Source organism: Asterias amurensis, chromosome 8 (assembly GCF_032118995.1).
Source record: "Asterias amurensis chromosome 8, ASM3211899v1".
Classification (NCBI taxonomy): domain Eukaryota; kingdom Metazoa; phylum Echinodermata; class Asteroidea; order Forcipulatida; family Asteriidae; genus Asterias; species Asterias amurensis.
Window position 1 is genome coordinate 19,441,805 of NC_092655.1, and position 17,865 is coordinate 19,459,669.

Consider the following 17,865-nt stretch of genomic DNA (forward strand, 5'->3'; position numbering starts at 1 on the left):
AAACTTTATTCATCAACCCTAAAAGGAGCAGAGGTAGGCCACCCCCACAACCCAAATGGAATGTCCCTGTTAATCTAAGTTCCTGACTCATAGCAGGCAAATTTACAACAAATATTTTCAGGGGATCTGTTTAAGTCTGGAACGTCTGTTTCCTTAAAATGTTTTCAAAGGGATACTGTATTTCATGTCGCGTGAAAGGACACAAGACCAATATAATTGTACGTATTTTTGCCATTGCCACACTGGTTTGCCACACACCGCCGGCCGCCGCACACGTGGAGTTGTGTGTATCGTGCATAGCTCTATACCTCCATGCGTTGACAAAAAGGAACAGGTTTGATGATTTAGTGAGTAAACATTATTTAATAGTAAGGGGTATTACACAAAAATGAATCACCGATTAGATGTTAAATTGGACCATAGATTTAGCCATTTTTGATTGAGTATGTTATAATGCTTCAATAATTTTCAGTGATCAACCTATTCTAAATCTATTTTTAGTTTACTTTTTTTTTTATATACAACACAGTAATCAGTATAGTACTATACTTAGTAGTGGTACACCTCATGACCTTTGACCTCCGTTGACTGACCATAATAATGGTCTGGTGGCGAGGTAGCCTTGCTCTACTCCTAGAACTATTTCGGTTTCGTCCGGCTATCGTCTCCCGTAACGATAGCCGAACGAAACCGAAATAGTTCTAGGAGTAGCCTTGCTCAAGGCAGTCGCATTATTCGCTCCGAAAAGACGTCGCTGTAAACCAACCCGTATACCCTGTGCATGCGATCACACCGCATGACCCACCCGTATACACACTGTCACATTGTACGACTACTCAGCTCTACTGTAAACACAAGTCATCCGCACTCGTACCACTAACCGCATGCGGAGGCTGCATGCCTGACGGCCCACTCATGCGGGGGCATTTTGTCGTGCGATGTTACGCACAGTGAATACGGGTGGGTTTTTATACAGCGGCGGTCTTTTTTGTTAGTGAATAATCCGACTGCCTTGAGCAAGGCTGGTGGCGAGGTGGTAAACATTTAATGGCAAATATTTACCAATACTGGGTGCGTTCGACCCCGCAGTGCTCACACTCCGGGTGAGCCCCTGACGAGCTAATCGAATGATCACACTCCCTCGCCCTCTCGTGGTGACGGCATGCACCTCAGGTCACCCCCAAGTGACCCACTCCTCAAGCAGGGCACTGGGGGCTGACCCGGGTGAGCCCCTGACGAGCTAATCGAATGATCACACTCCCTCGCCCTCTCGTGGTGATGGCATGCACCTCAGGTCACCCCCAAGTGACCCACTCCTCAAGCAGGGCACTGGGGGCTGACCCGGGTGAGCCCCGCCAAAGCTATTCGAACGTTTCGGGGCAGACCAGGGTCGACAAAGGAAAGCTAAATGATTGCACCCTAAATAGTGAAAAAGTGGTGGCAGGATACGGAATGTTTACCGTTGTATCCTGTATTCCTACCCTTTAAAAAATACATACCCGTCGTTTGTACCGTACGGCAAACAGTATCGCGCCTTTTTCTTTATCGTGTCATGCCTCCTGCGCATTGATGTTTCATGCTGTGGTATTTGTTTCGTTGCGAAGACGCATTTGCCATTGATTGATCTTTGCAGTGTACAATCACAATTTTAAAGGCACCAGCCCCCAGGCATACTTCTTATTCTTGAATGTACTACTAGAAAGTTTGTAAAACTTGAAAGGATCCACAGTCTTGATTTTTCTTCAGTGACCAAGCTATCTTTTTTCTTTTTTCTTTTTTTTAAATATTTTATGCAAGTCCCCAATTTTACGTAGCAAGTGTCACGACCGGGATTCGAACCCACACCCTGGTGATCAAACACCAGAGCTTGAAACCGGTGCTCTTAACCGCTCGGCCATGACACACCAGCTTATTTTACAACTTACCTATTCCAGCACGAGGCTTACTAAATACTAACTATTCAACTGTGCCTTACAATACAGTGAACTTACAACGTTTTTGTTTTGTTTTCCAGATTGAAAGAATCTTGATTGCAGTGCCAAGATTCAACATGGTGTTCTTCACGTGTAATGCCTGTGGCCAATGCGTTAAGAAGATTCATGTTGAGAAGCACTACCTGAGAGAATGTCGTAACTGTGAAGTTCTCTCTTGTATGGATTGTGGCAAAGACTTCTTGTGAGTAACGGCGGTCAGATTTCTGGCCACTTGTTTTATCGTCATTCAAGCATTTTTGCTGTGAATTGTACCATCTTTACTTTTACAGTTCACCTGACTTGATTTGTATCAATTTTTTTTCTTTGTAGCATTTATTTAGTTTTTAATAATGTTGAGTGTTATGTACAGTCCCTTTGTTGAGCAATTTAATGGATATATGGCGCTTTATAAATGCCGTTTAATATATTTTTATTACTATCATCATCAGGCTCAACCTTGTTCCCAAGAGTGATTGATCTCGCCTTTCCAATTTCCCTAGCATACCTTGCTTGCTCATAACCCCATGATATTGGTTCATTAAAATGTGCTAGAATGTTGCACATTTTAATTAAGTCTGTGGCCGATCCACTCCACGCACCCGCTCAAGTATGGTACTGTGCAAAAGAGCCATCAAGTCAAAGAGCATCTGGTTCCCGCTCATTCTTCTTACTTGGAGCTTGTGATATGTAAAACTGTATTAAAGACACTGGACACTTCGGTAATTGTCAAAGACCAGTCTTCTCACTTGGTGTATCTCAACATATGCATACAATAACAAACCTGTGAAAATTTGAGCTCAATTGGTTGTCGAAGTTGCGAGATAGTAATGAAAGAAAAAAACACCCTGTCACACAAAGTTGTGTGATTTCAGATGCTTGATTTCGAGACCTCAAAATCTAATTCTTAGGTCTCAAAATCAAATTTGTGGAAAATTACTTCTCTCTCGAAAACTACGTTACTTCAGAGGGAGCTGTTTCTCACAATGTTTTATACTATCAACAGCTCCGCATTAAACGTTACCAATTAAGGTTTTATTCTAGCAGTTATTTTGAGTAATTACCAATAGTGTCCAACTGTCCACTGCCTTTAATGCAGTTGAGGGTGACAGTGTAAAAACATGATTTATTTGACTATGATTGTTCTGGCTTCTTTTATGTGCACCACCCAACACTCTTTAAAGCCATTATACACTTTCGGTAAACAGTATTGTCCAAGTCCCACACTTGGTGTATCACAACTTATATATAAAATAACAATCCTGTGGAAATTTAGGCTCAATCGGACATCGGAGTCGGGAGAAAATAACGGGAAAACCCACTCCTGTTTTCGCGCGTTTCGCCGTGTCATGACATGTGTTTATAACAAATCCGTAATTCTCGTTAACGAGAATTTATATTGTTTTACCATTTTCTCAAAAAGTAAAGCATTTCATGGACTAATATTTCAAGAGAAGTCTTTCACCATTACCTTCTGTAAACCCTGTAAATTATTTGTAAATCTGTGAACTTTTTTTTTTTTCTCCTGTACCGAAAGGGTCTAATTGCTTTAAGCCTTTGACTATATGTCCCATCCAAAGGGTGGAGCAGTTAAGGTGAAACGCCTTGCTGAAGGACACATACGCAGTGACTGGGATTTGAACCCATACTCTCCTACCAACAACACCAGAACTTGAGTGCAGTTCACAAGACTAATCAGCCACCACACTCCAGGGATCAGCTTTTAATTCTGTTATGTTCTCTTCTTGTTGTTTTCGTACAGTGGAGATGATTATAAACTACATACAAAATGCATAACGGAGAATGAGAAGTACGGAGGAAAAGACTATGTAGCTAATACCAAGGCCAACAAGGGAGAAGTAAAACAGTCTCAGTGGATTGAGGTAAGTCAATCCTGGCGGGGATTTGACTTGGTAGAATTGGGATCCGAACCTGTATTGACTGGGATCGAACCTGGTTTGGCTGGGATTTGGACCTGGTTTGACTGGGATTTTAACTGGTTTGAACTGGTTTGCCTGGAAAATCGAACCTGGTTTGACTGGGATTTGAGCCTGGTTTGACTGGGATTTGAACTGGTTTGCCTGGGATTTGAACTAGTTTGACTGGGATTTGAACTGGTTTGCGTGGGAAATCGAACCTGGTTTGCCTTGGATTTGAGCCTGGTTTCAAACCTTGTTTACAAGGTTACAGCACCTGGCATCAATGGACTTTGTTTATGTCTCATGCCCCTCCTGCCCCCTTTTAACTTTGATCTGCCACTGACTTGCCTACAAAATTATCAGAACCTGTGATGGCAAAATAAAGGTGAAGTCTGTGGGTTCTTTCAAGAGGAGTCTATGCTGGGGTTGTGCATGTCAAAAAAGTTTATTGAACAGGAAAAGGCAGCCTTTGTAAATGTTTTTATTCCATTTTATAATGTGTTGCTAATTTTGACCTGAGCTGAGTCAATTGAAGAAAGTTTACCTTTGTTTTGTTTTGCAGTGCGTTCAGGCGGCAAGTTCCTCACAGTCACTGAGTCCAAGAGTGAGAAGTCTACTAGAGCGTCTGTCGAACTACGACAACATTCCTCGCAAGAAGGCCAAATTTGAAGTGAGTCTGCATTGCATTTATACTCCCCACCAGGGAGCGGAGATGGTTTAAGGAGTGAACTAAGGCCCAGTGACCAGGGGTAATAGCGCGAAGCGCTTTGGGACGCCCTCCGGGTGTGAATAGTGCTATATATAAACACGTAATTAGTATTATTATTACTAAAACTGGTATTCAAGTCTCTTTGCGTGTTTGGTGGTAAATATGGCAACACACCACATGTGGTGAGGCACTGTGGCTGGTTGCATGTTCACTGGCAACAACTGTTCACATAGCTTCTGTGGTCATGGTTTGGTGGCCCCAGACAAAAGGCACTTAAGTAATGAACAGGCTAAAGGCCCGGTCCCACTGCAGCGATAACGAGAACGATAGCGATCAAGACGGAAAGAGAACGCGTTCTTTTGGTTGAATTGCTCCACGCAGAAATTGCACACGCTCATTCAACCAGTAGAATGCGCTCTCTTTGCGTCGTCGTTCTCGTTATCGATGCAGTGGGACCAGGCCTTAACTCAGGGAATAGATTTGTGCCTAATGCCATTGATGAAGACTTGTTCCTTTATAAACACGGGCCAAGATTTTGTAAAGACAAATTATACTGCTTTGTCACAAGGCCTTTCATCTCTCTGGCTGATTTGAAACAGCTTGGGTGATGCTTTGCCATAACGGCTTTCTAACGGTGTGTTCAAAAACACGACCGCAGCAAAAATTATGAGCCACTCAAATCTGCAAATGTCAACGAGAAAACATGTTTTTTATGGGTGTCCTAAAGGAGATTTATTGAAAAAAAATTAATGAAGCAATCATAGATATTTAAAAAATTATGCATGGGTAACGGGAAAAAGATTTTTAATCCTGAAGTGAACTTGTTGAATATACTACTGCTAGTGCTGTAATAAGGTTGACTACCGGTATTCTTGTACCTTACATGTTTCACAACAAATTATTTCCCAATCTTTCAGAGATTTTTACAGAATGGTCTGAATGTGCGTGATGTAAGTCTCATCGAGCAGATCTGGACTGTGTTTAGTGAGGCAGGAGCCAAACAGGTACAATTTGCTGTAGTTTTGAGTAAATATCTTAAAGGGTGGATGCAGTGGTTTTTTTAAAAATTTAAACGATTAAACATGACTTTTTAAACCTGAAATATTTTTTTAATTTTTTTATTTAATGCGCAAGTATTTTAAAAGTGGTTTTCAAGAGATTAGGGGAACCCACCCCGCCCCTGAAAGGGAGCCTTCATGTGACGTCATGTCGGGAACCCGAGCCGTCGGGTCCCCTGGCTGTGTGCATTTAGAGACGTGTGCATTGTGTGGCCTGGCACATAGGCGTGTGTAGTTAGGAACCAGACTCTTTTTGCCAACGATATGTTTGAATTCCCAAAGTGACGTCGATGGTAGGGGGGCGGTAACAATCCACAAAAGGGGGGCATGACTTATTCGCTAATTACGCAAGTGAGATTATGTCGGGGAAAAAACAAAACGCATTTTATTGATGTTCAATACATATATCAGAAATAAATGACAGCAAAATTAACTGTTTTATTTTAATTCACTGCAGCATCCCTTTAATACCCAACTTATATGGATTGTATTGGGGTAGAACTGGAAAACCAACAAAAATGATGGGCTTGTCTCTCAACATTTTTAAGAAGCAGAGTTTTTTTACAAGACTCATTTCAATATCAAGGAAAGACTTACAAATACAGTTTAGTATACCGTTTGTATTTGTATTTTAGACTTACAAATACAGTTTAGTACATCGCTTGTATTTAATTTGTATGTTAGACTTACAAACACAGTTTAGTATACCGTTTGTATTTGTATTTTAGACTTACAAATACAGTTTAGTACATCGCTTGTATTTAATTTGTATGTTAGACTTACAAATACAGTTTAGTATACCGTTTGTATTTGTATTCGTATTTTAAAACACAAGAACGATGGACAAGTCTGGTCACATGGATTTATTCTATACAGAAACCGGCCGGAAAAAACACATTGTTATTTCACTACGATATTGGTGTAGTTTTCAAGGCTGTGTAGTCGATCATCACAGCGCCCTCTGCTGGCCACATTTCCTAAGATCCTTTCATTTTGACTTTTTCAGTTACTGTTAATTTAGACTGGACCATTTTTGAAAATCCCAAACTCTGCTTTTATAACAGAAAAACGCAACTTCAGCAAAGACTGAAGAAGGAACCAAACAGGTGACGGTGAATACAACTCAGGAGAATGGTACCTCTTCTGGAGAACCTTCTGGCCAAGGCGACGACACTAAGACTGACCTCAAAAAGAAGAAAAAAGATAAGTCGCGTAAGGAGATGGCCGTGGATGGTGGAGAAGAAATTGGACAAGATGACAGGGAATCTATAAAGAGTGACAACAAGAAGAAGAACAAGAAGAAGAAGAAGACAGATAAGAGGGATAAGGAAGTCTTTGAAGCTGATGAGAGTGACGAGGAGAGACCTTCCTCTGATGATGAAGCCAAGAAATCATCAAAGAAACGCAAGCATAAGAAACTTCATGACAAGTCGGAAGAATCAATTTCAAATGGTGAGGAAGAGGAGGATAGGAAAGCTTCCGATGAAGAAAGCGGAGATGCAAAGAAACATAAGAAGCACAAGCGCAAGAAGCAGGATGATGGTAGTACACATAATGGTTTGAACAAAACGACTGATGCCACTGAAGAAACTGACAATGGAGATAGCGAGCCGTCAAAGAAAAGAAAGAAGAAGAAACACAAGAGAAATGATGATCAGGATCTCGAAATTGTGGAATGTGAGGATAATGGAATCGTGATATCTGTCGAGTCGGAAGATAATCGTGATGAAACAGTTTCAAAGAAACATAAAAAGCACAAGCGCAAGAAGCGGGATGATGCACTTAATGGTTTGAATGAAACGACTGATGCCACTGAAGAAACTGACAATGGAGATAGCGAGCTGTCAAAGAAAAGAAATAAGAAGAAACACAAGAGAAGTAATGATCAGGATCTCGAAATTGTGGAGTGCGAGGAGGATAATGGAATTGTGATATCTGTCGAGTCGGAAGATTATAGTGATGAACTAGTTTCAAAGAAACAAAAGAAGAAGAAACGCAAGAAGGATGCAGAGCTTTTAAAATCCGAGTTGGAAAGAATAATAGACAATGAAGGAGCACTTGATCTTGTGCCGTCAAAGAAAATGAGTAAAAAGGGAGCTAAAAATGAAAAAAGGAATCTGTAAACGGGGATGGTTGATGGTTGATGTTAACTCTGTAGGAACGACTATGTACATGTAGAAGAGGAAACAAAAAGGTGTTTCAGTAGATGCTTGAGGAATCAGGTTTATGAGAGTTGCTCATAATGCCGCCCGAGAGCAACATAAAATGAGGGGGAAAAAAGGAGTGATGTTGAGCAGGCAGATTGTAAAAACTGCCCTCTTGTGTCAGGTGAGATCATTAATGGAGATCAAACAAAAATGGGAATATTCCGATTGAAAATCTGTTCTTTTGGATTGAATACAGAGCCAAGTCATTGAAGTCAAAGTAGAAGTTAAGGCAAGGAAAATTGGCAGATTTACAAAATAAAGTATGGTTTTAATTGAATAAAAGACACTGGACACTTGGTTAGTACTTAAAGGAACACGTTGCCTTGGATCGGACGAGTTGGTCTATTAAAAGCGTTTGAAACCGTTTGTTATGAAATGTATATGGTTAGAAAGATGTTTTAAAAGTAGAATATACTGATCCACACAAGCATCACTCAAAATTGCACGATTTTCCTTTTACGTCGCGAACTATCACGGTCGGCCATTTATGGGAGTCAAAATTTTGACTCCCATAAATGGCCGACCGTGTTAGTCGACGAGGTTTAAAAGAAATCCACGCAATTTCGAGGCATATTTGTGTAGATCATTGTATTCTACTTTTACAATATCTTTCTAACCATATGCATTTTATAACAAACGGTTACAGAACGCTTTTCAAAGACCAACTCGACCGATCCAAGGCAACGTGTTCCTTTAAAAAAAAAAAATTTGTAGCATAAAAACTTACTTGGTAACATGCAATGGAGCTCGCTGCTGAAAGTATAAAACGAAAGAATACTGGCAATTACCAAACATGTCCAGTGCCTTATAAGTCTTTTTTAAAATGGTTGAAATCCATTCAAGAGATGTCAACCTTTTTTGGGGTTGGGATGATGGAAACTGATAAAGACTGAATAACTGGACACTTAATTTAAACCTTTTTATGTTTCTATTAATAGTTTTGTTTTATTTAAAAGTTATGTTTACCACAATTGCTTCATAAAAAAAAATAGAAAATTTGTTTGATAAATAATTGCATTTTGATTTCTTGATTGCAATGGCAGTTTCTTTCAGTGAAGTATTTGGTGAATTATTTTTCAATTATTTTTCTCAAAAATAGTTCCTAAATTTTAGTTTCCATTTATCTGTTTTTTGAATAATAATTAGATGGTTTTTCTTGAAATTTACCCAATTGTAAATTCTGAACAGAAAAATATTTTCTTTTATAATATAAATATCAAATTCATGTAGGTGGTTCCCAATTTCAAGCAAAGAACGGCGCTTGCAGAAGCGGGGAATTCCGTGCTTATGTCAAGCATTTCCCAGGTTAACAGGGAATTTTGGCTTGTGAGCGTGCCTACTCCAAGTTACTAGGCATTCTTTGCTTACACAGCTAGCGCAGTAGGCGCTCGCCTTGCAAGCGGAGAATGGTGATCGTAAGCGCAGAATTCGGCGTTAAGCACAGTCATGAAATTAGGCCCCGTTGACCCATTGCACATTAGGGACTTCACTTCGTACTCTGCACAAAGCATGTTCGTGTCCACCATTTCAATCATTTTGGGAGTCATTCCTTTGTGGACGTTGACTCCCAAAATGTTGGAGAGGTCAGGCACAGGTCAATGTGCACTGTGCACCATGAGATGGTTCAATAGAATATTTCGTGGTAATGTACCTGGCTTCATTGTTTCTTTTAATTACAATCATTCAAAATTATAGAGCTTAAATTTATTTTTTCTATAAACTTGTTGCATGGTTCGTGTAATTTGTACTCTCTTCCGGTTTAATAAAGAATCCAAACTGTATTGGAAATAATTATCAGGAATGATTGAATCGGTGTAAAATTTGAAGCTGATCTTTGCCCATTTTCATAGAGGTTCTTAAGCAGAAAATGATACTTAACTATTTTGTGCTAAGCAGAAATGAGCAGGATACCAGTCACAAGTTGTGACATGGTAGGTTGACCGGCAAACTGTTTTGAAAGGCACAGTATTGTTGTGCTTAGCTAGTTTCATGCTTAAGCACCTTTATGAAATTGGGCCCTTTTCATAACTGCTAAAAAAATATTTGTTTTTAGTGGCAAGTTTTTTAAACAATGGCTCTACTGGTCTTTCAAGCACAATCCTCTTTTCCAAATGAAATTAAAATAATATCAATTTTTTGTTTACATCAACATTTTTTATGGAAAGAGCTTTGTGTTCTTTATAAACGGTGTTTCCCAACAGCAAACGTAGCCCGGCGTGTTCCAAAGTCTATGGTCCCAAAGTCTTGCGAAATACCATTAGTAAATAATGGAGTGAGGCTTAGATACAGCAGCTTCATTTGTTAGTACGTGCTCTGACCACGGTCATAGTAATTGCTTTAATAAAATCCAAGACAACAATCTGAGTCAAGATGGCGATGATTGAAGTGACGACCCAATCCCAGAAAGCATCCCAGCACAAACCATGAATGAACATCATTGAGGCAAGAAGGGAAAGCATGCTGAGCCCAACCAGCAGAATGTGGCAAGCGAGGGCGATAACCGGTGCGCAGTGTCCATGGTCACGATGCGTCTTGGTTTGAACCAAGTCAGACTGAGATTTTGAATCAGCATCCATGACAAGTTGGTCGGTTTTCACGTCATCATCTTCAATGTTGATGATGGTCACACAGCTAGAAGTGTCTAGACTCGAGCTCATTGAGGGTGTCGCCGTTGACACAGAAACACTGTCACTGCAGCAAATTTGCATACCATTAGGCAGGTCATCAGCTGGGTCAATCTCTACGATCGTCACATCATTCTTGTTGTTGTTTTTGTTGACGATGTCTCCATCCACGCAAGGCGAGATTTCTCTTTGAATGGTGTCTTGAGAAGATGACTCGCCATATAAGATGTCTGAAGATGGGAGACTTGGTATAGAAACATCGTCGGTTTGACTCTCGGTCTCGGGCTGGTATTGAGGTATTATATTGTGAGAGGAGGCACTTCCTTGCTGTTTACCGGTTGATTTCTTATGAGATGACATCACTGTTGGGAGACATTGAAATAGCAACTCGACCAGCAAGACAAATGGATATACCAGGAGACCTACTCCCAATGCCTTGACAACCACCTGGAAGGTGACTCCGTAGCCTGTAAAATGTGTCACTATGAGGTCCCCAAGAGGCGGCTCAAGTAGTGGCATCGACACCCCCTGTACAGCCAACATGGTGGACGTGATGCATGCAAAGATGCAGGTTATGTGTCGAACACCGGTGAAGTTCCCCTGGCGCCACGGAATGAAGGTTGATGTCAACATAAAAGCATTCTTGATGAAGTAAGCGAAGTGGTTGACCCTGGGTGCTGGCTTGGCAGTGAAGGGAAGCAGCGGAAGGAGAGTCGTGATGCCTTGCTCCGAGGATGAAATACCACCGTTGCTGGTGGAACAGTTGGAGATGAACTGGTCTTGGGTCTTGGTGTCCAAGACGTGGATGTTCTTGATCTCTCTGAAAAAGTCAATAAGCAAAAGAAATCAAGTTTATTTACACACACCACATTTCAATGGCTGAGGATTATCAGGGCCCAATTTCATAGAGCTGCTAAGCACAACAAATTTGCTTAGCATGACATTTCTTCCTTGAAAAAAACAGGATTACCAACCAAATTTTTCAGGCTTTAAGCAAATTGTTGTGCTTAGCAGCTCAATGAATTTGGGCCCTGGTTGTTATCTCATAAAATTGCAGTTTGTATTGATTTCATAAAAATTGCTTTTGCATGTTTTGAAGCTCCTGGAAAATGGAGTTAATTGATCAAGAAGTGGTCTCCGCTTTTAAGAACATCTTTTACTGATTGATTGTTATTTATTTGTTACTACTGAGACAACAATTTCATTTGGCCACTCTGAAAGTTCCAAACTGTAAACTCACATTTCACATGCCCTGTTGACAAGTCCACGAAGGTAGGCCCCAAAGCTGAGGTGAGGCATCTGCCTTGAGAAGTAGATGGTGCCGTCTGAGGATGGATACTTCGTCTCCACGGCAGCGAGCTTACCGATGGAGCAGGATGTTGTTAATATCTGTTGCTCTGGCTCCTCACCAAGAGCCAAATCGATCCTGGAGAAACAAAAGCAAAATTTGAAAATTATGGAGTTGTGATTTGAAACTTCAAGAAAGGACGACTACTTTTGCTGATTTTAACAGCTCAGTAAAATCACACACATGATTGCTTCATACCCTTTGAGAAAGTTCAAGAACTCGTTGTTTTAAAACGAAGCAACTAACTACTTGCTTTCAATTGTTCTGTTATTTGAAATTTTTCTTACAATTTTTTCCAAACTGTAAACTCACATTTCACATGCCCTGTCAACGAGTCCATGCAGGACTACTTGTCGTGGACATTTAAAAATCCCTGAATGCAAAAATATCTGATTTGTTTTAATTTAAAAACAACTGAATAAATCTAACCAATTGCTGTTGCCCAAAGTTCCTCGAAGTCTCAACAGACGCAGGTTTGTACGTGCAGCGTAAGATTTGCACTTCGCAAACCAGCGTAACGGGGAGCCCCAAGGATAACGGCCAGCATATTCTACGTCAATGACATAGGTCTGCCCCTTCTCAGCCTCATTGGCTCCGATGGTAATCGGAGGTGAAGGCCAGGAGTGATTGCTCTGTGAATGACAGGAAGGTGAAAGTTTGTGAAATAAATTAATTCACTGACAGAGGGAGTTGTTTTGATGATGAGTTGAAATAAATGACAAGGAGAACCAGATTTCCGTATAGTAAGTAGTTTTCCTTTTGCCAGATGCTTGGATAATCAAGGGAAAATGGGTTTATGAAGGACAGGAAAGTGGACAGAAAGAAAAAGTTTATTACAAAAATATGACTGATGGAGAGAAGGATGTGGGAGAGGGGTGGTGACGAGCTAAAGTAAATGACAAGGATATGAACACTTTAGTTTAAGGAAGGAAAGGAGCTGAATTTTTACAGTAGTTTTCCTGCCTATGTCCAGATATTGGGATAAACGAGGAATAACCAACTAGGACAGGAAGATGGACAGAAAGACATAGTTTGTGAGCTGAATAATGAATGTAACGACGGAGGGAAGAGAAGGGGGTGTGTGAAGAGTTGAAGCAATTGACATGGAGATGGAGGATTGATGTCAAAGACAAGCAATGGGAAAAGCTTGAAAGATAAGACTTAGGGGAGTTAAGTGAAGCTTTTCAAAGAATGTAGTATCTTAAGAGTCTGCTAGACTTATTTACCTTACAAGCCTGTCGAAGATCTTGCAGAAAGGCTAAGAGCATAAGCAGTCCGAAGCCAGTGGCAATCGGAACTGCAGCAGTGAAGACGATGTCAAGCCAGTCAATAGTTGAGAGGCAGTCTTCATCCACCAGGGCAGTAGTGGTACTAGTGCCCTGGGAAGGACCCAGGATGGTATTCAGGGTCGGGGAACTGTGGAGGCAGAAAGTGAGAAAAAGATGTGGCATGACGATTTAGTCATTTAAAGGATAATGCAAATGAGGATTTAAAATCGCCCAAATTGTTTTATATTCTGAGTTCAAATAGTTTTAACATTTTTAATTTAAAACAATGCTTTTAAATTGAACCCAATATTTTAAAGCTATTAAACAAAAATAAATAATACATAAGGGGCCTACAGAGTTAGGACTTACTATTTACTAAGTTTTATTTCAAACAAAGATATATCCTGCCTCATATATAAATTAATAAGACTTCACAAACTTCACAGATAATGACATGGGAATCCTTTTCTGGAAATTTAGAAGTAACATTAAATATCCTCCTCTTACCAGTTTTCACACTATTATGCCTTTTTCTTTGAATTGTAAAAAAATAATGATGCCAAATATCAACCAATGACCTAATTATCCTCATTTGTTAATATGAAGTATGCATTATACATATATTAAAACTTGATGGACATTGAAATGTTCACACGTCACACCGATCTTCGATGACTTCAACTGGCCCCATTTATTTTGAGTTTTTCCTGTTTTTGCCGCAAACAAGAAAGTATGGTTTCCTGGTGAACCCATACATGGAAGAAACATCTGCAGTGACTACAAGTGATTTTTGAGACTCTGTGTACGACTCTTTAGCCAGCAGTTGTCTTTGTTTTATTCAAAATATATTTTAATGAAATTTTAAAAATTACCATGGTAATTTGCAAATAATAACAAAAATAAATAATTTAATAAAAAGTGCGAATAATTATTGGCTTTCAAATCTGATTTTTATTTATTTTTTTTTCCCCCTTTTTTTCGTAATATTTATTATAAAGCGTATAAATAGACAGTGATAATTGAATCAACAAGCTGATGTTTAAATTTTAATATTAATAAGAATATTGATGAGGGTTAAAAAATAAAAATCTCTGAAAATATTAGAAAATGATATAAGGCACATGGCTCTGTATTTTTTTCCAGAATGCTCAGCAAAATATTCAGTCACATGATTTGATCATCATGAATTGTGAATTGAAATAGTGTTTGATGAAAATTTTTGGGTGGGCAAATATTTTTATATGGCCTCAACATTATGACATGTTTTTGTACCTTGTAGAAATGCCTAAAGTACCAAACTTTTTGCATTTACAATGTGCAATATAACCGGTGGAGCCTTACGTGTTTCTAAGTTATGGTCAAAGGAGAGGAGACTCTGTGCTTGGCAAATAAAACCACACAGTTTTTATCTAGAGACTGTTGTTAACATCGCGCACAGAGAGGTAAAAGATTTGCCACGATTTTAGGGACACCTCGAAAACAGGACCTCCTACGATACAAATTACAAGGCATATTTAACTTTTTGGTACAGTAATTTGTTTTGTGAAAGTAAAAATTTATAAATTTATTATTATTTTTAATATTAACTCTTAGAAAGTCAAACTTCAAAGTCAGCAAGAAAAACACACTGAAGACTGAACAAATTTGAGTTAGCAAAAAGGATCAAAATGTTTTTGAAATGTTTATGTTATTACTGTTATGTTGTTACATAGGGCCTGAACCCCCCTAGGGGAGCTAGGCCTACTTTGATCAAAACCCATGTGATTGTGATGATCATACTACTACTGTACTACTATATTCATAGACAATATGTGGCATATTCATTATTTTAAATTACAATAACAAAACCTTGCTTAACTTACCATACAGTCTCAGTGACTGCAGCCCCAAAAAGTATCAAAATACTCCGGAAAAGTCTCATTCTTATCGAAATAAATTCTCACACGAAGAAAAATGCGTCCACGTTGAAAGCTTAAAGTTAGCACATCTGCCGTTTCTATAAACAGAAGCTTTCATTTTGTTTTTACCGGAGCTAGGGAGAACCGCTTGGTAACGGGTGACGCAACAATGGATTTTCTTCTCGACAAAATTCTCGTTCACTTGTTTTTCTCAAAAAGTTAAATCAGCTAAACCTACCTTTTAGCAAAAGTACTTATTAAGTCAACAATTGAAACCATAATAAGTTTTCCTCGACGTCCCAATCAGTTTTAACGTCCAACTTTGGCTTGAGAAAAAGTTCCGAAAACTTTTGCAAGTTTAGGAAGTTCGAGTTCTCGCAGAGGATTGTTGGTAAACTAGAATGTCAACAGAGGGCGCTATGACAACCGTGCGCAACATAGCGCGCTTTAGATAAGGTCTAAAAGCGCGCTGTGTGGGAGGCGCGAGTGCGTAGTGTGCTTTAGACCAAAAACCACAAACAAATAATTAAAAAATTAATAAAAATAAACGCCACAATGAACAAGCGCTTTGCATGAATCGTTAAAAAAAAAAAAAAAAAACTAAAAACAATCAATCTTCTTACTGTAATCGATCAGAAATGTGTAGGCCTAGTTTATTACTAACAGGCATAGAGATGGCTCAATGTGTTACAAGGACAACAAAATACGAAATGAACAAGTTAAGTTTTATTTCGGTCAAAATGTTTTTAATAAATTTTTAATAAGATAAATAGTCATATGATTATAAAAAGTGTAAATGTACAAAATTTTACAAGAAAACGAATCACTAATTCTACTGTTTCTAACTATGTGATAAAAAAATATCAAAAGAAACCACCATAGGATGAGCCGCGAGTCAATGAATGAATTAAATTTAAATAGAACTTGTTTTATGGAATGATGCAACTACCTGTTACAGACTGACTGTCTATCAACTTGCACGTCAGTGGTCGAATCCAAATAAATGGACAAAGTATGTGAAAGCCTTGTGACCAAAATAAAAAAGCGCACAAAACTGCATTAAGGCCCGGTGCCACTGCAGCAATAACGATAACTACGCCAAGAGAACACATTCTACTGGTTGAATGAGCGTGTGCGTATTCTGCGTGGAGCAATCAGCCAATAGAATGCGTTCTCTTTGCGTCGAGATCGTTATCGTTCTCGTTATCGCTGCAGTGGGACCAGGCTTTTACATGTGGGACATTGACTCACAATGTCTCTAAATTTTGCGTCTGTGGCTTCGATGTTGGTAAGGCTGTTACTATGCTGTGAGCATGCTACGCGTCAAAGCCTGTTGAAAGTTAAATAAATGTTGAATTTGCGGTGTATGTAAAGCACTGTATACCCTGATTTAAAACAAATGGTTTATAGGAACATGTTGCCTTAGATCGGTCGAGTTGGTCCATGAAAAGCATTTGGAAACCGTTTCTTATGAAATTGATAAGGTTAAAAAGATATTTAAAAAGTAGAATATAATGATCCACACAAATATGCCTCGAAATTGCCAGTTTTCATTTTACCTAGCGAACTACACGGTCGGCCATTTTATGGAGTCAAAAACTTGACTCCACAAAATGGCTTGCAGTGTTAGTTTCTGACGTATAAGGTAAACCACGCAATTTTGAGGCACGTTTGTGTGGATGATTATGTTCTACTTTTACATCATCTTTCCAACCATATACATTTTATAACAAACAGTTTCAAACGCTTTTCATGGACCAACTGGACCAATCCAAGGCAATGTGTCCCTTTAATCACATATCTGATAAATGTCTACAAAGGGTCACATATTATACTTTAATCATTTTTTACACAAAACTTACTAATAAACACAATTATAACAACAAAATGAATGATCAGTGATTAAAATGTAAGAAGTTACAAAATAAAAGTACAAATGACAACAATGAAAGAATTTACACTTAACTTACACCGTTTGAAGATAATGATGGGAGAAAGCTTCCCTGAAAATATTACGTGCTGAGGTGCTGTAGTTTTTGGGAAATGAGTAAAACAATGTCATGACATTGTTTTACTCATTTCTCAAAAAACTACAGGACCTCAGTATAGTAATATTTGAAGGGAAGCTTTCCACTATCATTATCTTCAAACCCTGTAAGTTTAATGTAAATCTATGGACATTTTGAAAAGGTACCCAAATCCTTTAAAGGCAGTGGACACTTTTGGTAATTACTCAAAATAATTATCAGCATAAAACCTCACTTGGTAACGAGTAATGGGGAGAGGTTGATAGTATAAAACATTGTGAGAAACGGCTCCCTCTGAAGGGACGTAGTTTTCGAGAAAGATGTAATTTTCCACGAATTTGATTTCGAGACCTCAAGTTTAGAACTTGAGGACTCGAAATCAACCATCTAAACGCACACAACATCGTGTGACAAGGGTGTTTTTTCTTTCATTATTATCTCGCAACTTCGATGACCAATTGAGCTCAAATTTTCACAGGTTTGTTATTAGTGTCGGATTTAATTAAGAAGCTATTTCCCTTCAAGAGTGAAGCAAACAGTCTGAGATTTAAAGGTCACTAACACAGGATTGGTAGAGCCGACTCAACCATAATAACGAACCAGTGAAAATTTTGAATTTTACTGTGGTGTGGGTCACAATAAAATGAAGAAATGAAAAAATCAGCTGTTTTTTGATACAATTTCCTTAAAGGAACACGTTGCCTTGGATCGGTCGAGTTGGTCTATGAAAAGCATTTGTAACCGTTTGCTATAAATTGCATATGGTTAGAAAGATGATTTAAAAGTAGAATACAATGATCCACACAAATTTGCCTCAAAATTGCATGGTTTTCCTTT

General features: G+C 38.9%; 2 protein-coding genes across 3 annotated transcripts; one reads left to right on the plus strand and one right to left on the minus strand.

Moving 5' to 3' along the window:
• The first annotated feature begins 255 nt into the window (after positions 1–255).
• LOC139940656 (uncharacterized) lies at positions 256–8,221 on the plus strand. Its single transcript, XM_071937007.1, has 6 exons — positions 256–347; positions 2,015–2,175; positions 3,733–3,853; positions 4,452–4,559; positions 5,516–5,602; positions 6,721–8,221. The coding sequence occupies exons 2-6, from the start codon at positions 2,051–2,053 to the stop codon at positions 7,777–7,779; spliced, it is 1,500 nt and encodes a 499-aa protein (XP_071793108.1). The 5' UTR covers positions 256–347; positions 2,015–2,050; the 3' UTR covers positions 7,780–8,221.
• Positions 8,222–8,409: 188 nt separating this feature from the next.
• On the minus strand, positions 8,410–15,367 carry LOC139941169 (uncharacterized). Of its 2 annotated transcripts, none has more exons than XM_071937629.1 (5): positions 15,240–15,367; positions 13,062–13,251; positions 12,265–12,467; positions 11,728–11,913; positions 8,410–11,307 (listed from the first exon to the last, which is right to left on the minus strand). In XM_071937629.1, exons 1-5 carry the CDS (start codon positions 15,278–15,280, stop codon positions 10,158–10,160), a joined length of 1,770 nt encoding a protein of 589 aa, XP_071793730.1. In that variant the 5' UTR covers positions 15,281–15,367; the 3' UTR covers positions 8,410–10,157. The 2 variants fall into 2 exon arrangements, with proteins under 2 accessions (XP_071793730.1, XP_071793729.1); XM_071937628.1 differs by lacking the exon at positions 15,240–15,367 and adding an exon at positions 14,966–15,178.
• Between the last annotated feature and the right edge of the window lie 2,498 nt (positions 15,368–17,865).

Excerpts from the sequence above, each read along its gene's own strand:
- LOC139940656 (XM_071937007.1), top strand. The coding sequence starts at position 2,051 with ATGGTGTTCTTCACGTGTAATGCCTGTGGCCAATGCGTTAAGAAGATT. Across the intron at positions 3,854-4,451 it reads AACAGTCTCAGTGGATTGAG|TGCGTTCAGGCGGCAAGTTC; the intron begins GTAAGTCAATCC and ends TTTGTTTTGCAG. Across the intron at positions 5,603-6,720 it reads GTGAGGCAGGAGCCAAACAG|AAAAACGCAACTTCAGCAAA; the intron begins GTACAATTTGCT and ends CTTTTATAACAG.
- LOC139941169 (XM_071937628.1), bottom strand. The coding sequence starts at position 15,024 with ATGAGACTTTTCCGGAGTATTTTGATACTTTTTGGGGCTGCAGTCACT. Across the intron at positions 12,468-13,061 it reads ATCTTCGACAGGCTTGTAAG|AGCAATCACTCCTGGCCTTC; the intron begins GTAAATAAGTCT and ends TGTCATTCACAG. Across the intron at positions 11,308-11,727 it reads GTCAACAGGGCATGTGAAAT|AGAGATCAAGAACATCCACG; the intron begins GTGAGTTTACAG and ends TGACTTTTTCAG.